At 38.9% G+C, this 17,400-nt stretch overlaps 1 protein-coding gene across 3 annotated transcripts in view; it reads right to left on the reverse strand.

The window, feature by feature from the left end:
• The window catches only part of rps6kl1 (ribosomal protein S6 kinase-like 1), a 42,892-nt gene that overhangs the window by 7,740 nt on the left and 17,752 nt on the right, over positions 1-17,400 (reverse strand). For 2 of the 3 annotated variants that reach the window (XM_072568238.1, XM_072568239.1), the window contains exons 4-10: positions 16,870-16,962; positions 14,951-14,998; positions 10,718-10,850; positions 7,216-8,736; positions 6,993-7,082; positions 3,055-3,137; positions 1,867-1,962 (exon numbers count right to left, since the gene is read on the reverse strand). In XM_072568238.1, the coding sequence (XP_072424339.1) occupies positions 1,867-1,962; positions 3,055-3,137; positions 6,993-7,082; positions 7,216-8,736; positions 10,718-10,850; positions 14,951-14,998; positions 16,870-16,962 (2,064 nt within the window). The remainder of the gene's footprint in view (positions 1-1,866; positions 1,963-3,054; positions 3,138-6,992; positions 7,083-7,215; positions 8,737-10,717; positions 10,851-14,950; positions 14,999-16,869; positions 16,963-17,400) is intronic. The other variant, XM_072568240.1, reaches the window with a different exon arrangement.

The raw sequence follows: 17,400 nt of genomic DNA on the forward strand, positions 1-17,400 counted from the left end.
ACAATTTTTTAAAAAGGGGGTGAAGAATCCAAGACACTTGGCTATAGATACACACAGCCATCAAAAATGTGGCAGGACTGGTAGAGAGAGCTGTTAATGAAGCATACCATATTCTAGGCATCATAAATGGGGGTAGAAATTACAGTGGTCGTAACCTCCCAATTCTTGTATGTAAAGTACTGGTTAGACCTTAGCTGGAGAATTATGTATTGTTTTGAAAAACCACACTTTGAGTGAAGGATGTGTGTGGATTGGACAGCGTGGGGAAGAGATTAATGATAATGGTCCCAGGGTTAAGGCAATTCTGTTATGAGGAAAGACTGGAGAAATTGGAACTGATTTTCCTGCTGAGGGGGTAGGTTAAAACGAGAGCTGATAGAAGTTTTGAAAATCACAAGATCAAGTGGATAGGAAGATTTTTAAAAAAATTTCCACTCAAATGGATTGAGAGCCAGAGGCCCCATTTCTAAAATGTTTTGCAACAAAAACAGGCAACCTCAACATTGAAAAATGACATTTTCACTCAGCTACTAGTAAATGTATGGTATGCACAGCTGGGAAGTATGGAGGAGGCAGGTTCAATTGAGGGATTCAAGATTGCATTAGATAGTTACTTAAACAGAAACATGCGCAGGGTTATGGAGTATAGGCAGGAGAGTTAAAATGCTCAGAGAGGCAGTGTAAACAAGCTGGACCAAATGACCAATACAAAAATGTGATTATGAATTTGTGTAGAGGCTGAAGGTCCTTTTAAGATTTCAATCAAGCAATGTTGATATCAGTTAAGCAAAATGTCCATCTAAGTGATATCACTTTATGAAATGAATTGTTATCAATTTAGACATACTCAGATCTTTCTCACTGCTTTAGGTTATTGCCAAAGAAAATTAGCAATCTTGAGAAACAAATCGAAAGCACACACAAGAACAGAAATTGCTGGAAAAGCTCAGTGGGTCTGGCAGCATCTATGCACAGAAATTAGAGTTAACGTTTCGGGTCCAGTGACCCTTCCTCAGAACTTAGTACTCAGTTCACAGATGTTGCCAGACTTGGAGCTTTTCCAGCAGTTTCTGTTTTGGTGTGTGCTTTTGATTGTTTCTCAAGATTTCAGTTTAATATGTATTGTGAAGGCAGCTAACTGTGACATGTAGCACTCTTTACTTTTGCACTGAAGTTGGAGACTGTGGCAGCATTGTTTAAAGTCAACAAATGATTGCCTTCAAAGCAAGAATACAGTCAGTTGTTGACTTTAAACAATGCTGCCAAAGTCTCCAACTTCTGTGCAAAAGTAAAGAGAGCAACAATGTCACAGTTAGCCACCTTCACAATAGATATTAAAATGAAATATTGTTAGGGTGAACCCAAAAGATTTTTTGAAACTTTCAAGAGTTGTTTCTTGATGCGTGAGTCAATGTTCTTCCCTCAACTGATGCTACCAAAACCAAATCATTTCATTTGTACTTCAGGGTCCATAATGTGTCCAAACTGTCTGCAGCATTAGTCTATAAAAGCTTGGCTAGACTGGTGCTCTTTGTCAGATCTGAAGCATAGAAATCTTGATAAAAGTGCAATATAAATGAAGAAGTTTATTTGTATATAGATATTCCAGACCAAGTTATGTTAAGCTATAACTGAATCATCATCATTCTTGATCACTTTATTCAGAAATGGTCTTCCAATTTCAATATTTCCTGATCAACCTACTCAGACATATTACCACACTCCTCTGGAGCAGGTGGGACTTGAACTCTGGATTTCTGGCTCAGAGGGTAGAGACACTACCACTGTGCCACACTAGCACTTGACTTCAAATTCTGAGGAGAAAAATCTTGATGTACACAGCAATTAACTAATTGGCACCCTCACCTGTTGGAGAAGTGACACTGCTGCAGGACTGAGATGGTCCGGGAGTTTGAGCTGGGTGTAAGGATGGATTCTGGAAGGGTAGCACTGAGACAGGGTCTGGGACAGACAGAGATACAGAACATCAGTTTACAATACTGAGAAACACAATTCTGGGTCAATAGTCCTTTGATTGTATTTCTTCAGCAGGGGTATAACTTCTGACAACTAATACATTAAAAAAATTATCACTTGGTTAATGAGAAACTCAAAATAAGCAATTCACACTTAAGAGTAAATTCAAGTTGGCTGAACTATAGAAAACAAATGGATACTTGAAGAAATCAAACCAGGTGCAAAATAATCAGTTGGATATTCTAAGGGTGCATGGAGGCTACTTTTTGTTTTCTAATTTGGATCAAATGACTTGCATTTGCAACTCAGTCAATTGCAAGTTTGTCAACTTTGCAGATGAGTGGCAGTAATACACAGAAAGAACAACAGTAGGTTACATGGAATGTCTACATTAAAGCAATGACTTCAAGAAAAACATGGAAACAGTACTTCAGTTTTGATTGGATTTGAATAGATTAAGGGGGAAGAAGAAAGAAACTTTGTTTTGGTTGACTTGAATTGCTACAATTCGAAGTGATGCAAAACAGCCATCAACAAATTCAACAGTATATAAAAATAAGTTTGACGGAGCTGTGATAAAACCATACAACGTTCTGGTCAGAGTTCATCCCAGATAACGCTGCCCCAAAACACAAGGTATTGTACCAGTCAAGGAACCACAAAGCTCAGTAGGAACATTGGTAGCTTGAGTGAGATTAGCGTAACTTGAGCTTTTGCGTTGCAAGCAGGAACCGGACAGGTGACCTAATTTTCTAAGCATGGAAAGTGGTTAAAAGGAATGGAAAAAGATACACAGTCTGATTAAGATATTCATTGAAATTGGAAAAAAATAGGAGGAGGACATGTACTCAGAGTACTGAAAGGTACTGGGATTTGAATGTCCTTTAGTGAAAAGGTGAGATCAACAAATACATCAGCACCAGAGTGCAGGAGGTCGAAACCCTGGAATCGTTTAAGGAACAATTATTTGCAGCAATGGTGTCAGGATGTGTCGAGATACTTACCTTTATGCAACTGGTATAAAATCTTAACAACAAAGAAAAAAAAACAGGATGTCACAAAAGTGTCAACAATTACCATCCCAGTTAGAAGTTCAAACAGCAATGCTCCAAGGCTCCACCAGTCACAGGCCTCTGTTACTCTTCCAACCCCACCAACCTCTGCCAACATTTAAAAAAAATTAGAAATTACAGAAGGTGACCTTAAATTATTACAAATATTACAATTTTAATGTTCCACATTTTCTTCTTAAACAGTATTTGGAGGTGCAGTGTAGGAACTATTCTTTTAGTTTTTCTTAATTTAAACATTGCTGAAAGGAGATACAAAGTTGTGCACTTATCAATGCTAAGACACAAAAAACAGACTTTGAATAATGGATGCTTAATATAGTATAATGAAGGCTGATTGGTTGAGTCACAGTTGGTATACAGGAGTAGTTAATTGTCAATCTTCATTCTCAGACCAAACAGATAAATTGCACTGGTCATAGTTATACAGATGTACACTGGTCATAGTCATACGGAAGCAGACCCTTCATTCCAACCCATCCATACTGACCAGATATCCCAACCCAATCTGGTCCCACCTGCCAGCACCCAGCCCATATGTCTCCAAACCCTTCCTATTCATATATCCATCCAGATGCCTTTGAAATGTTGCAATCATACTAACACACACACACACACACACACACACACACAGTCTGCGTGAAAAGGTTGCCCAAGGTCTCTTTTTTTTTTAAATCTTTCCCCTCTCACCCTAAATCTATGCCCTCTAGTTCTGGATTCCCCCACCCCAGGGAAAAGACTTTGTCTATTTATCCTATCCATCCCCCTCATGATTTTATAAACCTTTATAAAGGTCACTAGTCAGGCTCCAACGCTCCAGAGAAAACAGACCCAACCTATTCAACCTCTCCTTATAGCTCAAACCCTCCAGCCCTAGCAACATCCTTGTAAATCTTTTCTGAACCCTTTCAGGTTTCACAAGATCCTTCGGATAGGAAGGAGATCAGAATTGCATGCAATATTCCAAAAGTGGCCTAACCAATGTTCTGTACAGCTGCAACATGATCTCCCAACTCCTGTACTCAATACTCTGACCAATAAAGGAAAGCATACCAAACACTTTCTTCACTATCCTATCTACCTGTGACTCCACTTTCAGGGAGCTATGAACCTGCACTCCAAGGTCTCTTTGTTCAGCAACACTCCCTAGGACCTTACTATTAAGTGTATAATTCCTGTTAAGATTTGCTTTCCCAAAATGCAACACTTCGCTTTGATCCAAAGTAAATTCCATCTACCACTCCTCAACCCATTGGCCCATCTGGTCCAGATCCTGTTGTAATCTGAGATAACCTTCTTCATTGTCCACCTCCAATTTTGGTGTCGTCTGCAAACTTACTAACTATCCCTCTTATGCTCACATCCAAATCATTTATATAAAATGATGAAAAGTAGTGGACCCAGCACCGATCCTTGTGGCACTCCACTGGTCAGAGGCCTCCAGTCTGAAAAACAACCCTTCACCACCACCCTCTGTCTTCTACCTGTGAGCCAGTTCTGTATCCAAATGGCTAGTTCTCCCTGTATTCAGTGAGATCTAACCTTGCTAACCAGTCTCCCATGGGGAACCTTGTCAAACGCCTTACTGAAGTCCATATAGATCACGTCCACCGCTCTGCCCTCATCAATCCTGAGTGCTATCATAGGTTTGCAGAAAGATTAGCCATCTATGACCTCTTGTTCCCTCCAATGAAAAAAAATTGCAATGCAAAAAAAAGGTTGTGTGTTAAAATACAGTGCCTCTATTACATGCAAATGCAGCACACTGAGCCTAATGACAAACCTAAAGTCATTTCATGTGTAATTCTCAGCATGGGTTATTTTATAAACACTGTCTAACAGCAGAATTATATCCAAATGGTGGACATGGTGTTCAGAAACAAGCATGGGCTGCTTGAGCTCAGTCAATAAGCTGCCTATTGTGAACATTCAACCAGACCATTACCTCCCTTCCCTTCCCCTCCCCTCCCCTCCCCACCCCCCTCCCTCAAGTCTATTTCTTGTGAACCAGTCCTGATGAGTACATGAAGAAAAGCTTTGATTTCCTCTCATTTTAGCAAGGCTTAAATGCAGTACAGGTAGACACTCCTTTATCCAAAATCTAAAAAGCTCCAAAATCCGAAGATAGTTTCGTGAAGTTTTTCCTCTCATTAACAAGGTTGTTTGGCATGCAAACAGTTAACCCAACTCCACACTCATTTGACCCACATCACTCAGATGCAATGTTGGGGCATGACCCAGCAATGGCAGCTGTCAATTCTGTCACAGGGTTCATAGTACTCTCAGGTGTGTCTGCTGTTCAGTAAGTTTTGTAAAAAATTTCATCGTTAAACTGTCACTGATTCCAAGATCCGAAAATTCCAAATTCCGAAAACCAGCTGATCCCAAGGGTTTTAAATAAAGGATTGTGTACCTATACTAGTCAGCATTTGTTTTCTTTCAGCAATATTCAGTGTAAAATATATTTCACCCATCTTATTTCATCCATCCAGAATAGCTCTATATTCTCCTAATGTTGGACCTAATTGTTCTGTTAGATGATATCAGTGTTTTTGCCTCTACCACACATTCTGACGGATCACTCTGAAGAGGTTCCCAATACAACACCACTTACTAGACTGAGGCAGTATCCCCTTTCCCTAACATTATCTGTTTGCCACTCTATTGGAATGAAAAATTCAAAATCTCTCAATTCTCTCTCATTGCTCTGGTAATCAGACTGTAGTGATATGTTTTATGATCTACCTTTACATGGAGCATCTCTAATACTCTGTGGCCAAACCACAAACACGTTGTAGTGCATCGTGAGCGGCGCACTGGACAGTTAAAACACCTTCAAATGTTTTTTTTTGACTATTCTGCTAATGCAGACATTGTAATAACTTTACTAAACACCACTGTTTATTTCTGTAATTCCACATGCTACTTCTGGTTTATCCACCTGGAATTCCACTTTTCATTAAGGTGAATTGCCAATTCATCTTAAAGAGCCCAACAATGAGAAAAAAGAAATGCTAGAAGGAAATCACTTTAGTCAACAAGAAAAAAGAAGAAATATGACAGTTGAGTAATTAAGTAAATGTCAAACAGATAACTAACAACTAGCAATTAGACTTCAGGCAGAATGAGATTAATCTAGGACAGAAAATATTTATAGAAATGCCTTTAATGTGAAAGAAATCTCAAAACATTTCATTGGAGTATGTTATCAAAAAGAGAGATAGGAAGAAACAAAGAAAAAAAAGGAAAGTTACAAGAGTTAGGGAGGGAATGTCAGAGCCGAGGGCACAGGCGGCCAAAAAACACAGCCACAAATGCTGTGGCAATTAAAAATCAAGGATACTCAATTCATCATAATTAGATAAGCAGAGGTATCTAAAAGGTTGTGGGACTGAGGTCAATACAGAGATTGGGAACAAAGAGACCAAGGAGAAATTTGAAAACAACATTCAGTTGTCTGAATGGAAGCCAATGTAGATTTTGTAAGCTCAGGGGAGATGGGTGAACCTTTTCCCAGAAAAGCTGACTACTAAACTAAGGGTTATAGCCGAAACTGACCAGTTTTCTTACTCCCTGCCCAAATATTTTCTCTCCATTTATAAACCAAGTGATTGGTACACTGTTCACCTGAGGCTCATCACAAGCAATCTGGTTTAGGTTTCATCTAACCGCCAGTTACATGACTTTCAAGCTGCAACTGCACAAAATGGTGACTCTTTGCTCCTACATTTTAACATTCCAAAAGCAGAGCTCAGGTCAGATAATTCTGAGCATGTAGTGAATCCAGTACAATTGTGATCTGGGTGTCTCTGCGAATGTGGTGCAACTACCCATTAAGTAAATCTGCTATCATTTATCTCAAAAAGATGTTAAATGTCTTCAGATACTTCACTGGGAAATCTAGTACGTGAGTTTAGTTTTGTAATCCAAAACCAAAATCGTTACCTGGTGCACAGTACATATCCTCTATCGCTTTAGCACTACATTGAACTTCAACTTCACTCCACTGGCCGAAGTAAGTGAGGCAAATGTGACCTATCAAGGTAGAAAATAGTTGTTCTCATCAATGATTTCACACAACACACACAACCTCCAGTCCTACACGATGGAAGCACCAATATTTGAGAAAAACTAGTACAAATCTCAAGTCCCTGCCCTCCCGTCTCACCTGCATTGTCCACAAGTATATTTCTTGGATTTAGATCCAGACATACAATTCCTTGTTGATGTAAGCTTTCTAAGGCGAGAACCATCTCAGCTGCCCAGATTCTAATGTGATCCTCAGACAGACCAGAGGTGGCTTGATTTGGATCAGGCAGTTCAGCTTTTGAATTCAGAGTTGAAAGACATGCAAACTCCCTATCTTCTGCTTTGTCAGGAGCAGAAAAGCCCAAAATCCTGTTACAGCACCTTCCATTCTCAGCTTTGCGAAGGCACCCTTTGCACAAAATAGTTCTGGCATTGCAATTCTCATGGTCACAGCAGGTTTCAGGAACTGACGTTTGGTTTGGAAGTTTAAACAGATGGTCAATCCTCTCAGGACTTTCATCTTCGTGGTTCAACACTTCCACTTCATTAGTGGAGATACCTTTCAATGTTAATGCCTTTACTGGAGGCTCAATTAAAGATGATATCAAATGCGTATTAGGTTGTTGCATGGGGCTGAGTACACTCACTGAAGTCTTCTGCTCTGACAGCCCCTTTCCCAACACTGTGACAGCGGTATTTCTCACAGGCATTACAGATGATGCTCCTACAAGGACTAGCTCAGAATTATCCACAACACCAGTGACTTTGCTACTATCCTCAATGGTATCTAAAGGATTGACTGTAATTTGGTATGAACCTCTTTGCCGTCTGCTAGCCTTCAAGTTCAAGCTGGTAGCTCTAACAGGACTTCTAATTGGACTAGATCCATTCAGAGGCTTCTCATGAATCAAAATAACCTTTTCTTTCAGCAGATCTGAACCTGCTTGGCTTTGGTGAGTTTTTGATGACTTTGGGCTCAATGCATCATTGGAGCTTTTGATTTCTGAAAAACAATCATGGGACCGTAAAATCTTATCCTCGTAGAGAAGCTGACTCTTTTCACTCTGAAGGTCTTTTTGCATGAAATGGTCCACAGTTATTGTCATGGCATGATTGGCAGTTTTACTGCTGGGAGTCAACTCCACGTTCTTTTCTGGAAGCAAGACATTGAGGTCAAAGGTTAAATCATCGCTATATATCAGATGCGCCATTTGTAAGCTTGTCCCCTCAGCACACCCTCTCAAGCCATTCAATGCCATGCAACCCTTTGAAATTCCATCATTTCCTTGCCAGATTTTTGCCTTGTTTGCACTCGCACTGTGTGCGCTCAGTTGGTCCGTGACATTTACTCGGCAGGATGCCTGGTCGTTCACAGATTCTTGTTGCGTACTTGATTTTGGATCATTGATGCCATCAGTATTGTACTCATACTTCTTGTCACATTCGCCATTTATTTCATTCTTGATCTCTCTCTGCCATTCTTTCTTGCTATTGGGTGGAAGTATGGAATTGTCACTGCACATAGATGAGAGAGAGGGAGCAGTATAGCTGTTTCTCAGTTTAATGGTTTTGTGATGTGGACTGGAGCATTCTGGAAATTCCATACCCTTTTCTGTGATAGATGGACGGAGGTGACGCAGCTGAGACCAAAGCTTCCCTGCTGAAGACAAAGAACAAAGACTTCAGCCTTACAATTTGCATTAGACAGTGGAAAATATTTTAACTGTAGTCTTACCAATGCAAAGCAATAAGCAGTGATTAAAGATGTAACACATATAGTAGCTCTAGCTCAGTTGATAGCACAGTTAAAGCAATCAGAAGATAGTGGATTCATGTCCTGTTTAACATGACTTGAGCATAAATTCCAAACTGAACAGACCAGTGCAGAATGGAGGAAGTGGTTCATGGTTAACAGGCACAGGTTACACTCATAAAATGTCATAACACTTATGAAGAATAACATTGGAAAACTTCCATGCCAACAAGGCCATATGTATCTTTCAACCGACTCTGCTGAAACAAGCAAAAAACAAAGTCTCTTAATGGAATTTGTGAGAACGTGTTAACTTGGCTTTCATATTTCCCAAGTTACATTTGGGTATCAAAGATTATTAGGATAGATGGGAATGTAGGGAAAAAACAAACAGATCAGCCATGATCCTATTGAATTACAAAGTAGGTCCAAGGGACTGAATGGTCTACGTCTGCGCCTAATTTGTATTGTTTGTACACACACAGGACCTACACTTAATTTATTGTAGCTTATTCAGAACGTCCCAAGGTTGCAAGAAGCATTATTAAAATGCAAGTTTTTCTTTCAGGCAAATTTCTATGCAAATGAAGTTCCCCATCAAGATAAGAAATAATTGTTTTTGTGCCCAATTGTCCTATTAAGTTCAATACCTTGAATAGTCCCTATACAACCTGCATAGTCTACAACGGTCTCCTTTTCTGGATTACTGAAGTTAAAACATTGAACTAAAATATTCAGCCCTGAGTTTCATTTGTGGAATGAAATTAGTCAGGGTCATAACAAAAAGAACTTGCAAATCAATAGCACCTTTCACCACATTGAAATGTCCCAGGTAGCAAGAACATTCGAAGCACAGTCATTATTGTAATGGAGGAAAGATTGCAAAAAAAAAACGAGAGAGATCTGGACTAGATAACCTTTTTTTTTTGAGGAACATTGGTCAGGTCACCAAGGAGAGCTCCCTTACCCAAGCGAACAAACAAGGCCTTGATGTAAATCTCAAAGAACATGAAATAGATATTTTCTAATCAACCCTGTTTGGCGATGTTATTATACATCTCTGGAGCAGGTGGGACTTGAATCTGGACAACCTGGTTCAGGTGTATTCAATAGTATTAGCATTATGTTTACCCATGTAATCTTGCTTCTAACTAGAAATATTGCCAATTTTTGACGAGTAGAAGTTCTCAGGGCAACAAATAAAATATGATACAAAGTACAAAGAGATGAAACCAAGCCAAGCACAGATGTGGTAATTATACCAGATCAGAGTCATACTGCACAGAAAAGACCCTTTGCCCCAATCAAATTTGCATTAACTCATCTACAGTAGTCCCACTTGTCAGCAGTTAGCCCATAGTCTTGAATATTTACATGGAAGAGCACTTGAAATGTCATTTTTAAAAGGTTAAGAGGGACTGCATTCCATATTACCACCATCCTCTGGGTGAAAAATGACTTTTCCTCAAATCCTCTCTAACCTTCTTCATCTTAAAGTAATGTCCCTTCTTTATTGACCCTTCAATTAAGGGGAATAGCTGCTTCCTAACCACCCAACCATGCCTTCCTCAATCAGGTCTCTTCTCAGTCTTTCTCTAAAGAAAATAGCCCAAGTTTATCCAGCCTTTCTTCATAGCTATAACACTCCATCTCATGCAATATCATGGTGAATATCTTCTGCACTCCCCCCAGTGCAATCACTTCTTAAATGAAGTCAGTTAGGGACAGACTCGAGGTAGGAATTTTCAAACAGCGTTTATGGCTAGTGTTTTTGACAGCCCCACACCTCCCCAAACACCATAAAAAGGATTTAGTTCTCAATACACAATTCTATAAGTGTCATTCTTCATCATTCCTCCTCTTCAATCTTCTTCAAGCAGGCTATTACCTGGTACATGCTCCAGGTGAAGGAAGACTGCATCATCACTCACATAATACTGCAGGAGTTGCACCATAAATGGAACACCCTGTGGTATTATTGTTGGACATTCACGGTTCACCAGGCTACATTTGGGTAGACTCTATAGGAAGAGAAAGTAGAATTTGTTGGACTTTGCCTTCTTGTACCACATATAACCCACAGCTAAACCACAGGACAGCTAACTTTCTCCAGTCACTAAAACCAGCCATTGGGGAGAAGCATGAAGAACAACTTTGCTTCACTTTCCTCATAGCCTCTGCTCAGCATTTTAAACTTAAGAAAACATCATTCATGCAAATTGATAATCCAAACACTCCATGGTATTATATTATATTTGCACTAAATAAATGGTTTCAGATCATTTTGCTGATTATACAGTGATGTGCCATAAATGTTAAAATGACAATGGCAAATATATTTCTGAGAACAAGAGAAATACTGATCTTAGGTAACTTTATCCAATTGTTTCAATAGTTTATCTGAAAAAAAGTGAACAGAATGTAAGCAATTAGGTGAATAAAAAATGAGGAAAGTGCAGAATTGAGATGAATAATGTTCTTTGACAGTTTAAAGCCCCAGTTTAGAACTTAAACTCAATCTGGAAAGACACTTTCTCATATGGAAATCCATTTCTCTTACCTCCATCAGGTAGGCAGCATTTAAATGTTAAAAGAGAGAGGCAGACTCAATTCGGATGCATGTCAATCAATTCAAATACATCAAATTTGAGGGTTCAGGTTTTAGAGCCAATCTTAAATTTCCAAACTCCACAATATAAGGATGGTGTCTATGGATGCCAACTCTAAACTCAAACTACACTGCTTGGGTGCAGAGGTATGTGGGGGCTAGAGGCTGTAAGGGATGGGGAAAGATGCTTGAGGTTGCAAAGGAGAACCAATTTTAATGTCAAAAAGAAATACACGGCTAACTAGAATGAATAAAACTTAAAAATTAGAGGGGTAATGAATTTCTTTTAGATTCCACATCTCGCTCAAGGCTGCATATATTCAGGAGCTACAACATGGCCAGCAAAATGTAGCAGATGTTATTATAATGAACACAACCAACTGTCAAATTTAAAATTGGAAATTGAGATCTAATATGCACTAAACTTCCAGCTTTGTGCAAATGCAAAGAAAATACACTAACAGTGACCCCCACAGCCTATGGCAGGTGCGCTTAGAGTGATGACTTTTTATATGTAGAATTGTGTCGATTACTTCGAGGGAAAAAAAACCTTGTTGCTAACCCATGTCTTTTGTCTTGTACCAATCTAAACACCATGTTCAAGTGGGTGTTACAACTTGAAATTTAATACACAGTTCATAATTGCCAAAAAAAGTTCTAACTTTTTTTTAATAACTCTGCTTCTGTAGGTGTTAAATGCTGACAAATGATGCTACATAATACCTAGCAAGAATAAAAATTAGTTCACAAAAATCAAAAACTATCAGAATTATTATAGCGCAAAAAGGCTATAAAGTCCACTGTGTCTGCACCAGCTCTATGAGTAAGCAATTTGCATCAAGTGGAATTTGATGGGGAAAAAATCAGCAATATCTTTGAAGAGAACAGAACAGTGTTAACCTTTCAAGTCCAGTGACCCTTCTTCAGAATGTAATTCACATTGTTCCACTCTTCTGCCTTCTTCTCTTAACCCTGCACACATTTTTCCTTTTCAGAACATAATCAAAGTCCTTTTAACATACGTTCACCACAGTGAGACGAAGTACATTCCAGACTTCAATCACCTGGTAAAAAAATGTTTTTTCCTCATATCACTTCTGTTTCTTTTTTCAAGAATTTCAATTTATGCCCGTTCATTCTCCATCTCTTCACTAATGGTAAGTTTCTTCCTTCTCTTTAGAGGGTCGGTGTGGGTTTGTTGGGCCGTCAGCCTGTTCACACACCATAGGCATTGTATTCTATTCAGTTCCCTCATGATTTTGAATATCTCCATTAAGCGTCCTTAATGGTTAGGACCAAGGAAAATGGTCCTAACTTCTCCACTCCACCTTCATAACTGAAATTCCTAATTCGGGGTGATATTCTCTTTAATCCTTTCTCCAATTTCTTCATACCCCAAAGTACAGCATGCAGAACTATTCCAGCTGAGGCCAAGTAAGTGTTTTATGCAAATACATATAGCCTCCTTGCTCTTATTTTCTATGCTTCCACGGATAAAAACAGGTTACTTCATGCTTTATTAACTGCTCTCTCAGCCTGCCCTGTCACTTTCAACGGCTTATGCATTCAGACACGGAGGCCCATCTGCTACTGCACTCCATTTCAGGGTTGCGCCCTTTATTTTCTCTCCATGTTTCTCCTACCCAAATGAAGTACCTTCCATTTCTTCACACTGAACTTCATCTGCCATCTGTCCATCCATTCCATCAAACCTGACTACATCCTTTTGAAGTTCCACACTATTTTCCACACGGTTGGCAATGTGTCCAAGTTATGCCGTCCACAAACCTGGAAACTGTGCCCTGTACACCAAGCTATGGGTCATTTATTTGGATCAAGAAAAGCAAGGATCCCAAGACTAATTTCTGGGAGCATCCTCCTCCAGCCAAAAATGTCTATCAACTTCTACTCTCTACTTCCTATCACTCAGTTCAAGTAAAGCTCAACAGCATTCCTTAAAAAGAAAAAAAAATACTGTGCGCCTTGATTTACCCTGAGATAAATACTAACTTTCGTTAAGTGTGATAGCTTTAATTAACCCGATTAAGTAAAGAACTTGCTAGTAGACAAATGTGATCCTAGTTTATTAGTTGCTTCTTTGATCTTAGACCTTCCATTTAGTCATGTACCCTGCATGCCCATTTCCAGGACTTCATGCTTTTGTCATATTACACAATATCTGCCATGTTTAGACGTTCGGTGATGCATCAGTTCAACAAAACATTCTGCTCATTAAAATTGCTATGTCTGAAAGTGATGTCCTGATAAAACTGCCTACTGTTTATGTGGCATTTTCAGTATGACCACATAGATAATACATTTTACTCTAAAGAAAAAGATAAACTGCTGACTTTTACAAAAAAATAGGAAAAAAGTAATTAATTGTCATGCAGAGTTTTGAAGGTTCAGATTTGCACTCTCAAATAGGCCATGGTAGGGTCCAGCTAATTAGGTTCACAATCATTGGCTCTTACACCAGTGACAGACATTTCTGAATCTAACAGATCAGGAACCACATCAAAACACATCTTAACGTTATTAGCAAATGAACCTTGGATTTCCTAGTATTAAAATTTCCTACCCCTCCCCAAGAAAAAAGACATCTGGTCAGTAAATGTATTATTTTGTTTTCTCCTCTCACCGGTTAACTGCATTAAATTCATAGGGGTCTCCACCTCATTAGTCTTCTTCACAGACATGATCAATAGAAGGAAAAGACTTTTGCCATGATATCAGTCCAACTTACATTAGTGCAAAATGTGGATAAAATCAAAGTTGATTGTGCAAAATGCAACTCTCTGACAGATGAGCAATAGCTAGATACAGTTGTCCAACATACACCAGAAGTAACCATATTCCAATGCCTGAAATGTAATATTCAGTAAGGTAAGTTGGATTGATATCATGGCAGAAGTCTTTTCCTTCTACTGATCTTGTCTGTGAAGATGACTAATGAGATGGAGAACTCTGATTTTTATGCAGTTCAAAACCCATTACAGACCTATCATTTCCTAGTTCAGATGAAATGTCATCAACCCTAAACATTAACTCTATTCCCCTCTCCATAGCTGCTATTCCCAATTAATATTTTCAGTATTTTCTGTTTTCATTTGAGACTGACGTGTTTTGCATGGTATTTTAACATTCTCACTACCTTGCATTTTCATCAATCATTGCAGTTATGTATTAATAGCATGCAATGACTATGCATTTTTAGTATAATAAAGTGTTGTAAGGGTCACCGAAACTACTGTCAAACAAAATTTGACTTTGAGTCACATAAGATATTAGAATTCTGGTCAGGGGTAGATTTCATGTTGTGTCTTAAAGAGTTTGAAAGAGTCAAAAGCAATTCTAGAATTTAAGACCAAAGCAATCGAAAGCACAACCAATGAAAAATTTTCAATATAACTTTGGAGGACAATGCAATTGCACACGATCTTTAATGTCAGTGCCAAACAGCTGATCTTTTACTGGTAACATTCCTTGTCAGTTTGTAATTCATATACCTACTTTCACTATGAAGGGCTCCTTTGTGGTTGGATTCTGGACCAACAGCACCTAAACAGAAGTGGGAAGGAAACATGTTTATTGACTTACTTAACTTTAGTGAGTAAAAGGCAGATACTTTTAAAATGGAGTGAGACAAGGCAATCTTTCTCACAAATGAGTAATGGTTTCACACACTCAAGGACCAAAGCTCCACTCAAAGTGGAGGTACTCAAAAACTACATCTTTTTTACTCTCATCTCTGTTGCATAGAGGGCCAGAGCTGTGGGGTTTTGAAAGTCCAAAAACTGCACACACCTGTTAAACGTTCCAGGAAAGCAGAACTTGTGGGCAGACTAAAAAGTGATAACGAAAAAGGAGGAAACAGTAATAAGAGAAAAACTGCAAGGAAACATTTTTTACTAATTTCTAAAGAAACCTAAAAGAAATATATCAGGAGCATGGGAACAAAAATTATAGAAATGATGGCATAGGGAAGAAAAATAATAATCTGCTCTTAATTTGCATTTTCAACAGAGATGTCCGAATATTAGAATAAACCGAAGTACATAAAGAATTAACAAAGTTCAACCTTTGCATGTTACATGGGATCAACTACTTTGTCAAAAAAACTCTGGTCTCACCATGATAAAAACCTCACATTTTCCAAGGAGTATTTTTATGCTTAGATGCATTTAGTACATTAACCCTTAACAGAAATTTTTATTTACATTAGAATTGCAATAATTTTGCTGAGAAAACATTTAATTGCTAAACTGTGAAAAAAACCCAATAATTTAGTCATTAGGGATAAAATGATTCTTGAATTTCTTTGGCACATATACCAATTCTTAGGGTCCAATCTAGATCACCTTTGTCTCCCCCACTGGGATATGTTCCACTTGTTGAGAAACACTGATCTACAACTCAATTATCTCAGATCAACTTAACATTGAGATTTCCAAAGTTATTATCTGGGCGGCATAGTGGTTAGTGCTGCTGCCTCACAGCGCCAGAGACCCGGGTTCAGTTCCTGCCTCAGACGACTGACTGTGTGGAGTTTGCACATTCTCCCCGTGTCTGCGTGGGTTCCTCCAGGTGCTCCGGTTTCCTCCCACAGTCCAAAGATGTGCAGGTGAGGTGAATTGGCCACGCTAAATTGCCCATAGTGTTAAGTGCAGGGATAAATGTAGGGGAATGGGTCTGGGTGGGTGCACTTCGGCGGGTCGGTGTGGACTTGTTGGGCCGAAGGGCCTGTTTCCACGCTGTAAGTAATCTAAACCTAAATCCTTAATATCGATTACTGTTTATTAGTTGGAACAACCATAAAGATAACCAAGAGAGAATCTTCTTTGGGTTATAAGAAACAAGTTGTTTTACACAGATGGTGGTTCTCATGTGGATGCGGGTAGAATTACAATGTTTAGAAGACTTTTAGATAGGAAGGTTTGGAGGGGTATGGGCCAAGAGCAGGCAGGTAGGACTAGTTTAGTTTGGAACTATGTTCAGCATGGATTGGTGGCTTTGACGAGTCTGTTTCCAAGTTTTATAACTATGACAAAAGAAAAAAGTACCAGTAGACTTCCATTTTAAAATATTATTGATATATGTTAAATCCACAATTGACTTACAAGAGCCTTTTACAGGTAGCCCCCCACTATCAAAAGTGGGACGTTCCCAGGAAACATTTTGCAAGCTGAAAATAGTGTAAAGCGAAGGTCCATGATTTATATGAGAAAAAAATATTGCCGTTTTTCATAAACGTGAAAATCCTCTTCAGGTTTGTGAAAACAGGTACCAATGTAGCTCTTACGTAAAAGCAAAGTTGCATAAAGCGAACGTTCGAAAAGCAGGGGATTACCTGTATTACAAATCAAGGACACTGCAGCATTTGTTGTCAAAGTGTATGCCATAGCAAGTGGAGGAGAGGGTCTAAACATTACCTTGTCAATGATTGCTATGACTTTGGATGTTTTCAGATTCTCTACAGGTGAACTGAGAATTCTATTTGGCCGAAACCTCAGGCTACTGAAACCCTACAAATGATGAAAAAAGAAAGGTAGTTCACACCGTTATTAACAAAAGCTAACTTTAAATGTAAAAGAATCAAGTAATCATTTGATACATTATGCACAAGTAGACATACTTTTACAGTGCAAGATTGTCCTCAGAATACTTGAAAGAACAGTGTAAAAGATATTGCCCCGGACAGTCTGGGGAGCAGCACACACTGGGGTTGTCTACTGGATTGTACAGAATCCTCAAAGCACTCCGTGAGGAATGCCCAGGAAATTCAAACTTCTGATCGGCAAATCAGCTGGACCTAAAACAATCTGAAAATGTCCCTCAGAGTTAGACAATTCAGAGGGTTCGGACAAGCTTAGTAGTGCTCCAAGAAAAGTTGAGAATTAAATACCTTTTCTCACTGTTGAGTAACTGTTATCCTGAGATCTGCCTTCTGCTAATGGATTTGT

Source organism: Chiloscyllium punctatum, chromosome 4, assembly GCF_047496795.1.
Source record: "Chiloscyllium punctatum isolate Juve2018m chromosome 4, sChiPun1.3, whole genome shotgun sequence".
Taxonomy (NCBI): domain Eukaryota; kingdom Metazoa; phylum Chordata; class Chondrichthyes; order Orectolobiformes; family Hemiscylliidae; genus Chiloscyllium; species Chiloscyllium punctatum.